At 40.9% G+C, this 19,281-nt stretch overlaps 1 protein-coding gene across 1 annotated transcript in view; it reads right to left on the bottom strand.

Annotated features, from left to right (window-relative positions):
* The window catches only part of LOC133997634 (scavenger receptor class A member 3-like), a 28,427-nt gene extending 26,984 nt beyond the window's left edge, over positions 1 to 1,443 (bottom strand). The window contains exon 1 of the mRNA XM_062437303.1: positions 928 to 1,443. Coding sequence (XP_062293287.1) covers positions 928 to 934 — 7 coding nt within the window. The 5' untranslated portion in view covers positions 935 to 1,443. The remainder of the gene's footprint in view (positions 1 to 927) is intronic.
* Positions 1,444 to 19,281: the final 17,838 nt, after the last annotated feature.

Below are 19,281 nucleotides of genomic sequence, written 5' to 3'. Positions count from 1 at the left end.
TGATCAACCATAAACTGACCCTTGTAGGATTAGGCCTAGTTGTACAGTAGCTACCAGTAGATGGTAGAATTAAGCATTATCCCCACTCATTAGCATTATTTTTTGTCAATTTCCTACTATCTTATGAGTATGAATTTTGGCAAAAAAATAGAAGAAACAGTAGATAAAACACAACATGAGAGGTGATAGTCACTATGGCATTACAATGGCCACAGTAAGAAGTGCCACCAAAACAAATGATGAAATCACAGAGATGCCACAGTGTCTGCAGGAAAAGCAGCAGTTTAACACCACACCAATGAATGCAGGGCAGTTTACAATAAACACAACAAAGTAAATCAATCCATCAATCAACCTTTCACTCCTCATACCTCTGCACCTCTGCACACTCTACAGTAAGCCCAGAAACCATGTAATAGCCCCTGCCCCTCTTCAAAGTCACCGACAGCTCTCGTTTCATGCCATGTTATGAGAACGCTCAAATTCAAATGTTATGTTTTCACCCTCCCTCTTTTAACGGGGGATATCAAGTCAATCTGTGGCAGATTGGTGAGCTAGAGAACATTTTATGTTTTATTAAACGGGCTGTGGTGTGCACACATAGATACACATGCACACACATTGACATACACAGACACACATATATAGAGATTTAAAAGCTGACTGATCAAAGTCTCACATCCAAGAACAACAAACCAACGCTTTCTCAGGATCCACGCTGCCAAGTTTTGGAGCAGAACGCAGATGAGAAGCATATGTGGTTTCTGGTACCCTGTGCAGGTGCCTGACTGCATGCCACCATGACAGATACTGTTCCTGTAAACATTCTTCAATTGTTTTTGAGGTTTTGGTGAGAAGGAAGATGCAGTAGGAAATGTGCTGGTGCTACGAATGAAATAACATTGGAAAAGGAGAAACTCACTTTACCTTTCATGATTCCTTGCTCAAGTATTCTGTATAAACAACTTGTCCAGTTTGCTGATGCTCAGCTTGATTGTTGCAGTAATGATGGTGGTGATGTTGCAGTCTTCTTCACCTTTTCCCCCCCAGTAACAGCTAAAGTAGTCAGCAATTTCACTTTGAGGTGTCAGCATTCATTTCCCAGTTGTCTGCAAATCTCCAAAGTGAAAAGAAAGCCAAAAAGTCCCAAAATGTCTTAGTTCCACAGATCTGAAAGGCAAAGGAAGAGAGAGGAGCAGCACCTCAGCTCAGCTCACGAATGCAGGATCCAGCTGCATTTGTTACCAGCCTATATGAGCAAAAGATGCACGTCTGCAACTTCAGAAGACAGAATGATTTCTAGATGAATTAAAATCTTCTTGTGCTGAAAACTACTCAAAGTTTTAAACCTGTGTTTGTGTCTGCCTGCAGCTCTCTGGCATCATCCCACTCCTTTCCATAGCCTGAGGAAAATAAACCTCCTCAGACGGAAACCATGTCCAACTCTAGAGAAGGGAGGGAGTGAGAGAGAAATGGAGCAAGGAGGGATGAAGAAAAGGAAGAAGGGTGGTAAGAAAGAAAGTGAGAGAGAGAGAGAGAGAGGGGGGGGGAGAAAGATGGGAGGGGAACAAAGAAACTGGAAAATGAGGGAGGGACTGGGAAAGGGACAGGATGAGAAAAAAAACAAGAAAAGGGAGGGGTAGAGAGAGGGAGGGAAAGTCCATGTGTTTTGTTGAGAGTCAGTTTTGTGGCCGAGGCTAATTGCTAACAAATGTTTTAACATCGTGGAGTGAGCACCTTGAATATCTGTGGCCTTGGCCTGCGAGACAGGAAATAGTTTTCTGTGAACACACACCTACACACAAACACACACAGACACATGTCAAAGCTATAATCCCTAGCTGGCACCAGCACTCTCCTCAGTTTGCTCCCGCTAACCTCGACTACCAGTGTCTCAGACTTACAGCAGGTGTAACTCTTGCACCAACACACGCATCCGGCCGTCCAGCTGACGAAGCAGTTCCAGCAGCTGTCTGGCATTGTGGATTTTCAGCTCCTATATTTCCTCTCCTGCACTCGCTGTGACACCTGGATATGGTTATGATGTACTAAATAAGACATATTTCACCCTCCGGTTGGTAATATGAGTAAAATATTAAAAAGGGAGGAGGAGTTTTAAATAAAATTGTATGTTGAGATCTATACTGTATATGTATGTACATGTGTTGGCAAGTAGATGTAAAAGTATATATATGGACATGCATGTACATGTGCAATGTGACCACATACATGTGTTTGTGGGTAGGCTTTAAAAACAGACTATTTCTCCAGTTAAACTACTTCATATTTTCAGTGAAGTATAAAGTGTTGCATTCTTTCTTTAAGCTTATTCTTGTAAAATAATGATGTTTCAGTATTTATTGTTTCAGTGCATCAAAGGTACTTGTGCTTAAAATCTGTTTTGCTTGTTGTTGGGAGCCAACATAACTTTATAGTTTCTTCTGTGTCATTTGTTTGAAAATTTCTCATTTATGACTCATTTACTTCATATGAAACACATCATTGAGTTGAGAAAGCAGTCTCACCACATGGCCAATAGATCCTTTTTCACAGCAGACATGTTGAGTTGACAAAGCAGGAAAAGCACAGATGTAAATAATAACATTAACGATGGCTCCTTTCCATTAATTGTTCCAGTAAGCCATGCCAGTGAATGAGCATGCACAATAATACATGTCAAAAGTTAGCCGGTCTATTGATTGGTGGATCTGGATCTTTTGATGTGATGGCCAAGAGTCATGAAATTTCAGATTCTCACATTTTTATTTTTCCAGGCACTTTAAAAATGTATCTTCCAGGTTGGCTCACAAGCTGGAGTTCAGAGATCATTTCTGACGTAGGAAACAGCAGTTATGAAAACAAGGTCGATTCTGTCACAAAGATTCTCTCTGTCCTCTTGTTATTGTTCAGTCTGGCCCTCTGTCCCAGTGTCCAGCTGCTGCCAATCTGGCCTGTTCGTTTATTAGGAACTTTCCAGACCCGCCCACCAGACGCCCCCAGACCCTCCACCTATCCCAGTCATCTGATGCTGCTCACATGCTCCTCCTTCACAAACCATCCCAATCTGCTGTTCATTATCCTAATATCCATACTAGCATACACACCTGCCCAGATTCATTCACCCCTTGTTAGATTGTCAATGTTGCTGTATTTGCTTTATCTACAGTAAACACCCACAATACCACTTTCTAATAAGGATACTTCACAAGGCTTTATATGCTATAATGTCTGGCTTTATAAATGGTTAATGAATCATAAATCAAATTATGGAATAGTGATAGAACATAATAAACAACAACAAGGAAAATAAGGATTAATGAATGTTTAATGAGTTTATCCCCTTGAGCCTAAAGCTGGAGGACTATACACAATGGTCAAAGAGATTTTTCTCACAAATGAATCATTTCAGGTCTATAAAACATTAGCATATGTTTCATTAATAACTGCTGAGTCTCCTCATACAGTAAACCTCACATGTAGTAAAACTTCAATTGGTACAAAAGGTCCTTCTTCCTCAGGCAAATGGCTAACATGATGAAGTAAAATCAGCACATAGGCACAACTTTATAAATACATCATGCTGACATCATGGTCAACCAATCAAGATAAACTATATCAATAAACACTTTAAAGTACCAAAAGTCCTAATATCCCTCAGGGCATTATTTGCAGTGATTACTTGTATCATTTCAGAGCTGCCAAATTGTTTTGTATTGCTTCACCATAGCAACCGTAACCAAGCGTTAATAAGGCGCTTTTGAGGCCACATCCTTCACTCCTCTCTTTTCTTTCATTAGAAAAGTAAAGGTAATTGCTGCTCTGGAAGCTACAATATATAGGATCCAGGAGTTCATTTGGTTTGCTTTTAATGACAAATGTGACTCAGCTGGTCTTTGATCATGAAGCCACCGGCCTTTGATTACAATGTAATTCATAATCAACATAGTTCATGCATATTTAAGCCCATACTCACGCATCCATGTGGCTTAACACACACTCCCACCCACCCAAAATTGATACCAGAGTCATCCAAATGTGTATGTCAGCCGCGGGTCATTCAGTACCATCAATGGGACCAATTAGGGTTAGTTTGGAATTTTTGAGGTAGGGTTGTATGAGGTAGTTATCCATAGTCAGTGTATTACCTACAGTAGTTGACAGTCGACACACCCCCAGTTTGGAGAGAACTTTTAGTACACTGTACTTCTTAGAGTGTCGCTTACGGGCGGGAACTTTTTTAACCAGGTTCATCCACTCCCGCCCTCCACTGCTTTATTAACAGGATTCCCTTGATTTATTTATTTTTTTGCGACTTTAGGAATAAAATAACAGTTAATTAATACACAAACACCCATACTTTTCATTACAATAGCTCCATAAAGTATAATAATAGCCACATGGCACAGCAGAAAACAACATCAACTTTGTCATGACTGAGGAGGGGGAATCCAACAGATCTCTGGCGAACATGAACCGGCAAAGTCAAGAGTCTCAGGCAAGTTGTTTTAACATTTATTTTAATTGTGTTATTACTTCCTTTAAATTGATTGATAAAATCATATTTGAGGCAGGCTTAATAATGATACATCCATTGATAATATGATATATATATATAAATGCGCAATAATTTTTTTGAAAGATTCATTGTGTAACATGAATGCAATATTTATTGCCTTATTTTCCAACAGAACCTGCCCAGACGTCATATCTTGGAAAGACTGCAAAGCAACATGCGATATGTGGTCAGCCATCCTGACTTGGGCTGTGACTGTCTTATTTTCATGTGCACCCATGAATTAATACTTACTGATGCATTGGCAGAGCAGATACTGTTGCCATTGAATATAGAAAATGGCCTTAGAGAACTGTGCTACCTGGTTAGACATCAGATGGAAAATGAGCAACATATTCCATCTGTTGAGATACAGGCAGTGCAAAGATCAAGGGGGTGACCCAAATTCATCATTCAACAGGCACAATTACAGGCTTTGGTAGACACCCAGTTGCCCACACCATGCATAGTAAAACTGCTTGGAGTCAGTGAGGTCACAGTATTTCAGCCGAAGGCAGAATTTGGAATTTCTTACAGTACAATGTCTGATCAGGAGCTTGACACTTTAGTTCCTGAAATCTAAGCTGATATACCCCATATTGGCTACAGGTTAGTCATGGGAAGACTGAGGTCCTTAGGCCACAGGATACAGTGGAGCAGAATGAAAACAGCTATGCACAGAGTAGATGTAGTGGGGATTCTTGCTGGTTTGACACAGTTAGGCTGTGTTGTGAGGAGAAGTTACTCTGTAGGGGGCACCCGTTTCTCTTGTACATGTGGATACTAACCACAAACTCATAAGGTAAGTTGTTTTCAGACTGAAGTTGTTGTGTTAAATGATTCATCTGTACCAAACAAAGTCTGGACGTGAAATCAATTAATAAGGCTTTCAAATTGATGTACCACACTCTTGAATAAAGATAGGAAAAAACCTACATAAGCACCCTGCTAGCGTGTGTGTGTGTGTGTGTGTGTGTGTGTGTGTGTGTAGCAGGTATTCCTCATGTTGTGGAATCAAACCGAATTCTCAAGAACTTAACAACCTTTACTCTTTCTAAACTTTTACCAAATCATTTAAATTTGAGTTCCTCTGCTACGTTCCTTTGTGTAAAGAAGATAACTTTCTTATAACTTTTCCGCAGAAAACCTAAATCCCCAAATTGTTGACCATGACTGAACTATATCAATGGCTTTCTGTTAACTCAGCTGCCGTAATGCTCCGTCGTCAGCAAATAAAGATCATCCTATTGATGTATCATCTGATTTGTATATGCCATTTATCATAATTAAAACTAATATTAGACTAATCACACTCACCTGATGTATCCCATTACCTACAGTCATACCTACTGTCACATTCTGAGTATAATTTCTATTCATTCTTACTTCTTTGTTTCTTAAGTTTAATTAATACACCTGATTTTCACAATAGATCTTAAGCTTTCTCCACATCAGACTGAGAGTCATTCACCAGCAGCTGTCCATCATTAACTCGTTAGGCTCTGATTGGTCAGGGCTGGTCTTTGGCAACATTTATAGCCCTTCACATTTGACAGTTTCTTTACTCTTGGCCTTCAACATGATGACTGCTCGGTTCTTCGCAGGGTAAGTAGCTGTCATTTCAACAAGTCTCTGAAATGTTTGAGAAGTATTTGTTGATGTGTCTTTTTAAACCTATCCCAGGGCTTCCCTCTTTGCTTTGCTGATTGTGGATATATGCTGCCTCCCTGTCAAGAAAGGTAAGCTATCACTATACACTACAGGAAAAAGTTGCATGTTTTCAGTTGAACTCTCTCCTAATCTGTTTACTTTTGTACCCAGGCTTTAATCCCAGTGCTTCCCACACCAACAATGCTGCCCCTACAGCTGGGGTTCAGAGAGAACCAGCAGCACATTTAAGCTCTAGTTCCTCTTCTGGGCCTGCTCTGTTTGGACACTGGGGTCATTCTTATCCAGACACTGACAGTTCAGCACACTCAGGAGCTGCAGCTGCACCTTACTCAGGAGCTGCAGCTGCACCTTACTCAGGAGCTGCACTTCAACCTAACTTAAGAGGTAAATCTTGTGTTAAATCTCCAAACTGATCTGTGATAGGAAACTGCTGCTCACTTTATCCTCTCTGTTCAGACATGAACTGGGCTGTTGCACCTCTCAGTACCTTCTCTGTGGGTGAGGAAAGGTCAGCTGGTGCCTATGGTGTTGGATCAAGTGGACCTGTGAATGTGAGCCCAGCCATTTATCCTCCTCCTCCTCCTGCGTACCAGGCAGGAGAGATGTCTAATCTTGAGGAAGCCTTTGAGCATGGTAACTATGAGACAGAGACCGAAGACCAAGGCTTCTATTCTCCTCCCCGTCCTATGCAAGCATCTGCTGGACAAGCCTTCACTGGACAAGCCTTCACCAGCCAACCTATGCCAGGGCCCCGCATGGGTGGTTACTGGGGCCGCTACCCTTACTATGACTACATGTTTGTGACAGGCCAGTATCCTCCAGGCACATACACTGACTTTAGTGCGAGCAACGAGCAGGGGCTTGACAACTGGGAAGATGTTCACTACAGAAGATACTACCCTGCACAGGAGACTAAGACCTCAGCAGTCCCCCAGAGATTTGAAGACCCTAGGCCAGCTGTGAAGGCTCCTTATGGAAAAGGTGGGGCAGCAGCTGGCCAACACAACCTGGGCAAGGTAAGCTGGAAGTTGTCAGACAAGAATATGAAACCCTGTTACTTGTACTAATTTTGCTTTCTTGTCGTTCAGGGCCGTATATACTAAGTGGTGGATCACAACAACATGAACAAAACTTTGAATAAACATCTTTTGAAATACTCCAGCTTCAGACTTCTGTTACCTTTCCAGAAGGCATTTTACAAAAATTGAGTGGCCAACATGGCTCTAAGAAAGCTGTGTAGTTGTGCCAATTTTAAATATATCTGGCTTATTATAGGGCATATAGCTCCACACAAAACGACTGCAGTGGTCAAGTTTGGTATGTTGAGTATAACGGCTACAATGTACACAGTGCATGCTTGGATTTTTTTTCTTTACTTTAGCCCAGTTTTACCCTTAGACTTACAAATTGTTAGACATGTTCTACTTCAGGCAAACTTACCAGTTTTTTTTTCTGAAAACCAATATGAAGTTTCATGATTAAATGGGTTCCCTACTGAGTTCCAAGAACTAATTTCAAAAGTTATCACTGTTTAAGTTACTATTAAAATATAAGGCTTACATGGGCAATTCACAACCTGATGACCACTAGGGTACACAGTAGTGGAAAATCTGCTTCATGGGGACTTTATTTTATTTAGAACTGACTAGGACTTTATCCCCATGGGGAAAAAAAATTGGTCCCCACAGCATGAGTGTCGGATTATGGACAAACGCACACTAAGGCATCCACTGCCTCCATTTGATCACCTCAACATCTGCTAGTGGCTGAAAATACTAGAAAATGGACCCCACACACACTCACACACCCCCACCATGTTATGGCTGTAAGACAGGGTAGTGAACCATCTCTGTTTCTGTGATCTCACACATGCACACAAAAATACTATGGATACAAGTAGTTTTACATAGCCAACCCCATGTGTTGGCCCCATTGACCTACCTCACACCAGAACTTGTTGATGTGTGCACTAACACATGTTTGCTTATGTTGGATAATGAACCTGACAAGTCGGCCTAAAGTGTGTTAGTGTGTGACCTTGCATACAGACATGCTTTACTGTGCATGCAAACCAGTCAACCACAAGGGGTCCAAAAGGTTAACCCGTAATTATTTCAAACACTTTGTAGGCCAACCTGCTGAGTCTGAGTTGCTGTGGGTCAAGACATTTTCCACATGACGTTATCCACATCAAGACAGACTAGAGGTCTGCAACGTGGTAACAACAGTTACCTTGTACAGTCCAGAAAAGGACAAAATGTAAATGTCATGTGACCTAATAATTGTCCAAAACTCCACACAATTTGCTTTGAAACTTGTCTTCCCCAAGTCTTCTGAGAGGCTTGAGAAATTAAAAATATAAGCTGAAAACTGAACATAAGGATTTCAGGATGTTGAATTTCCACCAAGATACAAACACTTTTGGGGGTCTTATGATTATTGTATGAATAGGTATAGCACAACTTCAGTTGAGATGTAACTGTGTATTAAAACCTGATGAAGTGGATTACAGATTTTCACTCACAGCACACATTGCTATTTTATTGGTATTAAAATCGTAATCTCTGCTGCTCACACACATATGATAATGATGGCCCTGATTTCCAGACTGTCAACAGGGTCAAACTGGAGACAGGTCGTGTCTGAACCATTTGATTCTTCTTTATTTGGCAGAAAGGGAAAAAAATGTGATCAATGACATCTTTACTGGTCTGGACACAAATTCAGCCATGTTCCCCTTCTATTACCTGTTTATGTGTTATGTTTAAAGTTTATGAAATGAATGTCCTAAAATAAATATGCCTAAGAGACTGACTTAATTCCTTCAACAGCTCATTATAACTACATAATCACCCTCTTAAAAATAGCCAGTATCTCTACAGTATTCTCCTTATTTTTTCATTTTTTTCACTCCAGTTACTTTCCTTTCCATGTTTATGATCAGATGATCGTTATTAATAACTTGCAGCTAACACATACCAGGTGATGTTCTGCACTGAAGTCCTGTGAGATCATTCGTCTTTCCAGCACCTTTCCAGCACAGCTCCTGTTGATCAATCTGTGGAGCATTTGTGTGAGTGAACCTGTTGCTTGTTTTGTTCAGAATTGGAGGGTGTGTGATTTGTGCAGCTGAGGTCATGACTTCCGAAGTGCTGAGTGAAATCACAGAAGCTACGCTAATGCTAGCTGTAAGATGGTCATTAAATCCTTCCAACTGTGTGCTGCATGCTTGTTAAATGACAAGTAATGTCACAACTTTTCCAATGAGTAATATGTAATCAGTAATCAATAACAATTCTCAAGTTACTAATTTCAGCTTTAAGTATTGTTCTTGTTGAGGATACTGTATTTTCACATGTATAGTAGGGTCCAAAAGTCTGAGACCACTTTCCCATTCATGGGGAAATGGTCTCAGACTTTTGGACCCTACTGTGTATATGTGTTTTTATTTGTAAGTAGTAGCCTACAGTATATAATCTTCAGTGGAACCAGATGTGATGTTCACTGTGTGGATATCAGAACAGCATGTACTGCACAGCATGATGGTGATGCATCGTAGTATTTCAAATGCAACACTTCCAACATAAAGAAAGGTTTGGGTGCCAAATAGACAAGAGTGTTTTTATGTAAACAAACACATTTGGATACAGATAATCATTTCCATGGGGAGCAGATTACGGTGAAGCTGTAAACACAACAGCAACTCAAATATCATGATTATAGATGTACAACTGTGGGTTTGTAGGAATCAGGGGGTCCCTGAGGCAATCAGAGGTAATTATGGGATGTTTATAATGTCATTGCCTCAAACACACAAGCACCCACCTACACAACACATTCCTGTGCACACACAGTCATGTAAACACAGACCAAATGACATAAGATTAGATTCAGAGCCTCCCTTTTAAGAAAAATCTCAAATGGTTTTTAGGGCATTTAGAGCCTAAGTCCTCAAGATTCTTAAGAGCTTAAAGTATTCATATCCAGAAGAGGATTTCCTTCTTCCAGATGATGGATTTCCATTGAAAATCCACTGTTCAGATTGGCCAGTGGAAACTTTTTTTTCTACAGGTAATTATTTCCGCATTGTATCGCATCACTTTCCTTTATATTCTAACAGCTTCGTCTCACTGTCCAAACATTCCTTTCTCAGACTCACAGGAATCTCTCCCCCGTCAGGCAGGGTTTGAGCCGACCTGGCTCACATTAGCATTTGGAAACCTGTCAGCTATTTGTGATTGATCAAGAGGGCCTGTTTACCCTGGAGCCTGCTGAGAAGTCACGAGTAAAACTGCTGACACTTCCTCTACTCAAATTAATGCTCTGAGAGGATTGAAATAAATGTTGGCCAAAGTTTTTTAGCCCCTACCTGACCCACAGAGGCTTAATTAAGCTGTCACAAAGTAAATGAGTCTATGATTTTAGCTGTCATATTGAAGATACACAACACTAACTGACTTATACATTCAAAAGATCCAGAGAGGAAGAGATATGGAAGCAGAAAGAGGGAATATTTTGAGATGGAAACACAGACATGCATGCAGCATCACATACAGTATTTGGATATCAGAACAGTGGTTTGTGGTGCACGATTTTGAGATTTGTTATTGTTTTGTCACTCCTAGACTTTCAAGTGCCACAACAATATCTGATATGCAAGAGGAAGCAACAGAATTTATGGTAAATGCTGTTTGTATGCATTTCATTTCTCCAACATCCCCATGGCCTCATTTGTCCTCGGCATCTCTTACCGTAAATATGCACATGATCATAAACATATTGCAAAACTCACACATGCAGGCAAACACATACAAACACAAATGCTCCACAGATTGATCAGCAGCATTCCACATGCTGGAAAGACGAATGATCTCACAGGGCGTCAGTGCAGGACATCACCTGGTATGTGTTAGCTGCAAGTTATTTATAACGGTCAACTGATCATAAACATGGAAAGGAAAGTAACTGGAGTTAAGGTGAAAAAATGAGGAGAATGCCACAAATCCTGTAGAGATAATGTTTGGGCTATTTTTTAGGGTGATGTCAGTCTTTAAATATTTCATTTATGCAGCAATAATGGATATAAAATGGATGATAGTTAAAAGTATGAGGTGCTACTATAACTAAATATCAAGCTGTTGAAGGAATTAAGTCAGTCTCTTAAGCACCTTCATTTTAGGACATTATTTTCATAAACTTTATAAAAACAGTATTTATCAACAGGTAATAGGAGGGGAACGTGGCTGATTTTGTATCCAGAGCAGTAAAGATGTCATTGATCATATTTTCTTCCTTTCTGCCAAATAAAGACTCTTTGATGTTCACCCTCCTCCAGCTCTCTCTGATATTCACACTCCTGGTTGCCACAAGTCCTAAGTAATATGTTGTTTGACCATGTGACCAAATAACGACCGAGGTAATAGGAGGGGAACCTGGCTAGAGGGTGATTGTAATTACGGTTTTTAAAAGTGTCCCAATCCATGATTAGAAACAGGAAAGAAACAGTGGACTCCTGTTGTGAAGTCCACTGTTGGGTTAGATTGTCCATCCACCCCTCCTCTGACATTACCTATTGACATACTATGTCGTTTTTCTTAGGACAGTCTATGTTTGCCAGTGTCTCTTTCCACCATTTCATCTAAATTGACTCACTTTTCTTTTTTTTTTCTTTTTCAACACAGCTGTTTTGTTTTTGGAGTTTTAGACAATTAGGTCACATGACATTTACATTTTGTCCTTTTCTGGACTGTACAAGGTAACTGTTGTTACCACGTTGCAGACCTCTAGTCTGTCTTGATGTGGATAACGTCATGTGGAAAATGTCTTGACCCACAGGAACTCACAGACTCAGGTTGGCCTACAAAGTGTTTGAAATAATTTGGGTTAAGCTTTTGGACCCCTTGTGGTTGACTGGTTTGCATGCACAGTAAAGCATGTCTGTATGCAAGGTCACACACTTTGTCAGGTTCATTATCCAACATAAGCAAATATTGCTGTTAAACAGAGTTTGGTAAAGTGTGTGTGTTCGTGCACAAATTAACATGTGACACCATGTTCTGGTGTGAGATCCATGGTATTTGTGTGTGTGATCACAATGAGATGGTTCACTACCCTGTCTTAGAGCCATAACATGGTATATCTGTGTGTGGTCCTTTTCTAGCATTGTCAACCACCAGCAGATGTTGGGGTGACCACCATGGGAGGCAGTGGATGCTATTTCAATCTTGTGTTTGTGTGGACCCCAGTCCATAACCTTACTTGATCCAAGTAAGAACTCTCACTTCAGATGATATCTTTTGTGCAAACACCGCATCTTGGGCCAAGGCCATCATTTACTTAGGTCTACAGCAAATGGTATTTTATTTGCTATGTGAGACAGTGAAAAACAATGACATCTAATCTCAGGAGCAAGGCACAATAAGAATGGTCCCTTTATAAAACACTACCATTTCCAGTATCACATGGTCGTTAAAATGTTCTTGAAATAGTCTAAATCTCAGCATCTCTTTTGTTCCATATTTACTACAGCAAGCTCTCAAATACAACGCATTCATAGTTGGCTCTTGTGACCGAACCATAGAGGGATGGGGTAGGACAGATACAAGCAGCCTGTGACATTGATAGTTTGTCTTTTAGACTGGTAGCAGTCTGTTAGTGCATAACTGCCACCCTTTGGTCTGAATGATCACTGCAATGGCTTAGACATGTGCACATTAGTACAAGTGATTCCTCTTGATTTACTCAAGTCCTGATTAAACACTTCCCCTGCCTTCTCTTCACAAAATTGGGTCCCCAGCCTGCTCTCATCTGCAGAGCTCAAAGTGGCTCTGAAGCTGTCAGCAACACTATCCCTGAGTCCAACACATGTACAATGTTGCCCTAAACCTCATCCCATTCGATATAAGGGACCTGTTGAATCAGTACATAGCATGACAGCCTTATTTCACCACCATGAAGACATCTCTGGCCCATACAGAGTTGGTGTGCCCTATATTAAGCCAGAGAGCATTAAAAAGTGGCACAACAAGACACCTTTCCTGATACATCTTCATTGCCATTTTGGCCACTCAATTTTGTAAAATGCCTTCTGGAAAGGTAACAGTCTAAAGCCAGAGTATTTGAGAATATCTTTATTAAATCTTTGTTCATGTTGATGAGATCCACCACTTAGTATCTACGGCCCTGAAAGACAGGAAGAGAGCAAAATTAGTACAAGTAAAAGGGTTTCATATCCTTGTCTGACAACTTCCAGCTTACCTTGCCCAGGTTGTGTCGGCCAGCTGCTGCCCCACCTTTTCCATAAGGAGCCTTCACAGCAGGCCTAGGGTCTTCAAATCTCTGGGGGACTGCTGAGGTCTTAGTCTCCTGTGCAGGGTAGTATATTCTGTAGTGAGCATCTTCCCAGTTGTCAAGCCCCTGCTCGTTGCTCACGCTAAAGTCAGTGTATGTGCCTGGAGGATACTGGCCTGTCACAAACATGTAGTCATAGTAAGGGTAGCGGCCCCAGTTACCACCCATGCCGGGCCCTGGCATAGGTTGGCTGGTGAAGGCTTGTCCGGTGAAGGCTTGTCCGGTGAAGGCTTGTCCAGCAGATGCTTGCATAGGACGTGGAGGAGAATAGAAGCCTTGGTCTTCGGTCTCCGTCTCATAGTTACCATGCTCAAAGGCTTCCTCAAGATTAGACATCTCTCCTGCCTGGTACGCAGGAGGAGGAGGATAAATGGCTGGGCTCACATTCACAGGTCCACTGGAACCAACACCATAAGCGCCAGCTGACCTTTCCTCACCCGCAGAGAAGGTACTGAGAGGTGCAACAGCCCAGTTCATGTCTGAACAAAGAGGATAAAGTGAGCAGCAGCTTCCTATCACAGATCAGTTTGTTGAAGAATTAACACAAGATTTACCTCTTAAGTTAGGTTGACGTTCAACTCCAGCTCCTGAGTACGGTGCAGCTGCAGCTCCTGAATGTGCTGAACTGTCAGCATCTGGATAAGTATGACCCCAGTGTCCAAACAGAGCAGGCCCAGAAGAGGAACTAGAGCTTAAATGTGCTGCTGGTTCTCTCTGAACTCCCGCTGTAGGGGCAGCATTGTTGTTGCTGTGGGATGCACTGGGATTAAAGCCTGGGTACAAAAGAAAACCGATTAGGAGAGAGTTCAACTGAAAACATGCAACATTTTCCTGTAGTGTATAGTGATAGCTTACCTTTCTTAACAGGGAGGCAGCATATATCCACAATCAGCAAAGCAAAGAGGGAAGCCCTGTGATTTAAAAAGACACATCAACAAATACTTCTCATACATTCAGGAGACTTGTTGAAAAGACAGCTACTTACCCTGAGAAGAACCGAGCAGTCATCATGTTGAAGGCCAAGAGTAAAGAAACTGTCAAATGTGAAGGGTTATAAATGTTGCCAAAGACCAACCCCGACCAATCAGACCCTAACGAGTTAATGATGGACAGCTGCTGGTGAATGACTCTCAGTCTGATGTGGAGAAAGCTTAAGATCTATTGTGGAAATCAGGTGTATAAGTTAAACTTAAGAAACTAAAGAGTAAAAATTAATAGAAATTATACTCAGAATGTATGGCAGTAGGGTGTGATTAGTCTAATATTAGTTTTGATTATGATAAATGGCATATATGAATCAGTTGATACATCAATAGGATGATTTTTATTTGCTGATGATGGACCAATATGGAAGCGGAGTTTACAAAAAGCCATTGATATAGTTGAGTCATGGTCATCAAATTAGGGATTACGTTTTTCTGTGGAAATGACAAAAGTTATAGTGACAAGGACACTAGCAGAACACAACATTAGAGAAGAAGCAGTCAGGAAGGATAAGAAGATAGCAACTGTCTGTGACCACCACATGTAAAACCATTCCCCTTTTTGAGGGATGTCTTTTGCCTCTCCATTCCAACTGTTTTCACTTTCATTTGCATCAAAGCAGATTAAATTAATTCACAATCATATGTGCTTTCTAAATGGACAGATTTATATCCCTTAAGTTTCACTCTAGAATTTTATGATTTACATTATGGGGACTTGTTTTTTGTCCTCAAAAAGGGAGCCAAGTCCCCATATATGACTGTGCAGAATAAAGTCTCCAAAACATGAGGAATACCTGGTACAAACACATGGTAGCTGAGTGCAGACCATTTGGTACTATTGGTAACTTTACTATTTAACATTTTCAACCAAGTAGTAAAATGTTTCCCTTTTGTTTGTCATGAGTCCTTTCTCTCTCACACAAACTGTGTTGTAGGTGAACTATGGAGAGGACATTTCCTTAATATTTGGCTATGCATATCAATGAAATGTTTTTTTTTACCAAAGTGCTGCATGATGAGCAGCACATTTTTGTAACTGCTAATTACTACTGATACCATAAGCTACAACTAGCATTGTTGTCACTGATAATACCTCCAGAAACAAAGTTAAGACATTTCATATCTAGGGCACATATCTAAAAGGAAGGTTTGCCAAAGGTTAAGACACTGGTATTTTTTAGCTGTTGGAGCTGCCATTGTGTACTATAGGAGAGACCTTTTCTTCCTTGTTCAGGTGAAAGTCTTCACTGTTACATTATTTCTGGCATTATGGATTAAAGGTTCTCATTTGGAGAGTGGCCATTGTGGTAGACCAGACAGCAACCCCTGGCTGTGACCAATGTGGACATTTAGAGTCCAACACTGAAGGGTTTTTATTTCATTGTGCATTTACAGTAGTTAGTGGGAGGGGTACTGAGGGCATTCAGCAGCTTATGTGGTCAGTGAGTTTAAACACTAAGGTGGATGGTATTGTCTGATGTTTACAAGAGTGTATGGGACAAATTGGCTAACACATGATTTTACAGGGCCAATGTCCTAATTGCTTGGTTTTCTGGAAGAAAAAAAACTGACAAATAGTGAGAGTCTGTTAAGGAGCTGCTCCATTAAAGGTAACCTGCTGTGCATTGTCTAAAATGATCCACTGGTAAATATAGTAATTGGATCAAAATTAGAAATGACATTTCCCCCGTGCAATAATCAATTCACATCTTTTCTCAGAAACCTTAGCAGAGAGAACTATTCAGGCATCTTTACAACTGGCCTGTATAGAGAGTGCCCTATATTAAGCTAGAGATCATTAAAAATTGGAACAACAAGACAGCTTTCCTGGATACATCTTCATTGCCATTTTGGCCACTCAATTTTGTAAAATGCCTTCTGGAAAGGTAACAGTCTGAAGCCAGAGTATTTGAGAATATCTTTATTAAATCTTTGTTCATGTTGATGAGATCCACCACTTAGTATCTACGGCCCTGAAAGACAGGAAGAGAGCAAAATTAGTACAAGTAACAGGGTTTCATATCCTTGTCTGACAACTTCCAGCTTACCTTGCCCAGGTTGTGTCGGCCAGCTGCTGCCCCACCTTTTCCATAAGGAGCCTTCACAGCAGGCCTAGGGTCTTCAAATCTCTGGGGGACTGCTGAGGTCTTAGTCTCCTGTGCAGGGTAGTATCTTCTGTAGTGAGCATCTTCCCAGTTGTCAAGCCCCTGCTCGTTGCTCACGCTAAAGTCAGTGTATGTTCCTGGAGGATACTGGCCTGTCACAAACATGTAGTCATAGTAAGGGTAGCGGCCCCAGTAACCACCCATGCCAGGCCCTGGCATAGGTTGGCTGGTGAAGGCTTGTCCGGTGAAGGCTTGTCCAGCAGATGCTTGCATAGGACGTGGAGGAGAATAGAAGCCTTGGTCTTCGGTCTCCGTCTCATAGTTACCATGCTCAAAGGCTTCCTCAAGATTAGACATCTCTCCTGCCTGGTACGCAGGAGGAGGAGGATAAATGGCTGGGCTCACATTCACAGGTCCACTGGAACCAACACCATAAGTGCCAGCTGACCTTTCCTCACCCACAGAGAAGGTACTGAGAGGTGCAACAGCCCAGTTCATGTCTGAACAGAGAGGATAAAGTGAGCAGCAGCTTCCTATCACAGATCAGTTTGTTGGAGATTTAACACAAGATTTACCTCTTAAGTTAGGTTGAAGTGCAGCTCCAGCTCCTGAGTAAGGTGCAACTCCAGCTCCAGCTCCTGCTGAACTGTCAGTGTCTGGATAAGAATGACCCCAGTGTCCAAACAGAGCAGGCCCAGAAGAAGAGGAACTAGAGCTTAAATGTGCTGCTGGTTCTCTCTGAACTCCAGCTGTAGGGGCAGCATTGTTGTTGCTGTGGGATGCACTGGGGTTAAAGCCTGGGTACAAAAGAAAACATTAGGAGACAGTTCAGCTGAAAACATGCAACATTTTCCTGTAGTGTATAGCAATAGCTTACCTTTCTTAACAGGGAGGCAGTATATATCCACAATCAGCAAAGCAAAGAGGGAAGCCCTGTGATAGGTTTAAAAAGACACATCAACAAATACTTCTCAAACATTCAGGAGACTTGATGAAAAGACAGCTACTTACCCTGAGAAGAACCGAGCAGTCATCATGTTGAAGGCCAAGAGTAAAGAAACTGTCAAATGTGAAGGGTTATAAATGTTGCCAAAGACCAGCCCTGACCAATCAGAGCCTAACGAGTTAATGGTGGACAGCTGCTGGTGAATGACTCTCAGTCTGATGTAGAGAAAGCTTAAGATCTATTGTGGAAATCAGGTGTATTAATTATTCTTAAGAAACTAAGGAGTAAGAATTAATAGAAATTATACTCAGAATGTATGACAGTAGGTAATATGATACCTCAGGGGAGTGTGATTAGTCTAATATTAGTTTTGATTATGATAAATGGCATATATGAATCAGTTGATACATCAATAAGATGATGTTTATTTGCTGATGATGGAACAATATGGAAGAGGATTTTACTAAAAGCCATTGATATAGTTGAGTCATGGTCATCAAATTGGGGATTAAGTTTTTCTGTGAAAAATGACAAAAGTTATAGTGACAAGGACACTAGCAGAACACAACATTAGAGAAGAAGCAGTCAGGAAGGATAAGAAGATAGCAACTGTCTGTGACCACCACATGTAAAACCATTCCCCTTTTTGGGTGTTGTGTTTTGCCTCTCCATTCCAACTGTTTTCACTTTCATTTGCATCAAAGCAGATTAAATTAATTCAAAATCATATGTGCTTCCTAAATGGACAGATTTATATCCCTTAAGTTTCACTCTAGAATTTTATTATTTACATTATGGGGACTTGTTTTTTGTCCTCAAAAAGGGAGCCAAGTCCCCATATATGTCTGTGCAGAATAAAGTCTCCAAAACATGAGGAATACCTGGTACAAACACATGGTAGCTGAGTGCAGACCATTTGGTACTATTGGTAACTTTACTGTTTAACATTTTCAACAGAGTAGTAAAATGTTTCCCTTTTGTTTGACATGAGTCCTTTCTCTCTCTCTCACACAAACTGTTGTAGGTGAACTATGGAAAGGACATTTACTTTATGTGGCTATGCATATCAATGACATTTTTTTCCCCAAAGTGCTGCATGATGAGCAGCACATTTTTGTAACTGCTAATTACTACTGATACCATAAGCTACAACTAGCATTGTTGTCACTGATAATACCTCCAGAAACAAAGTCAAGACATTTCATATCTAGGGCACATATACAAAAGCAGGGTTTGCAAAAGGCAAAGAGGAGACAACACTAGTAGGTTAACTCTAACAGATTAAGACACTGGTATTTTTTTTTAGCTTTTGGAGCTGCCACCCTGTACCATAGAAGAGACTGCTTCTTCTTTGTTCAGGTGAAAGTCTTCACTGTTACATTATTTCTGGCATTGTGGATTAAATGTTCTCATTTGGAGAGTGGCCATTGTGGTAGACCAGACAGCAACCTCTGGCTGTGACCATTGTGGATGTTTAGAGTCCAATACTGAAGGGTTGTTATTTCATTGTGCATTTACAGTATTTAGTGGGAGGGGTACTGAGGGCATTCAGCAGCTTATGTTGTCAGTGAGTTTAAACACTAAGGTGGATGGTATTGTCTGAGGTTTGGAAGAGTGTATGGAACAAATTGGGTAACACAGGTCCAATGTCCTAATTGCTTGGTTTACTGG

The sequence above is a fragment of the Scomber scombrus genome, chromosome 17 (genome assembly GCF_963691925.1).
Source record: "Scomber scombrus chromosome 17, fScoSco1.1, whole genome shotgun sequence".
NCBI classification, from domain to species: domain Eukaryota; kingdom Metazoa; phylum Chordata; class Actinopteri; order Scombriformes; family Scombridae; genus Scomber; species Scomber scombrus.
This window is presented reverse-complemented; position numbering and strand designations above follow the sequence as displayed.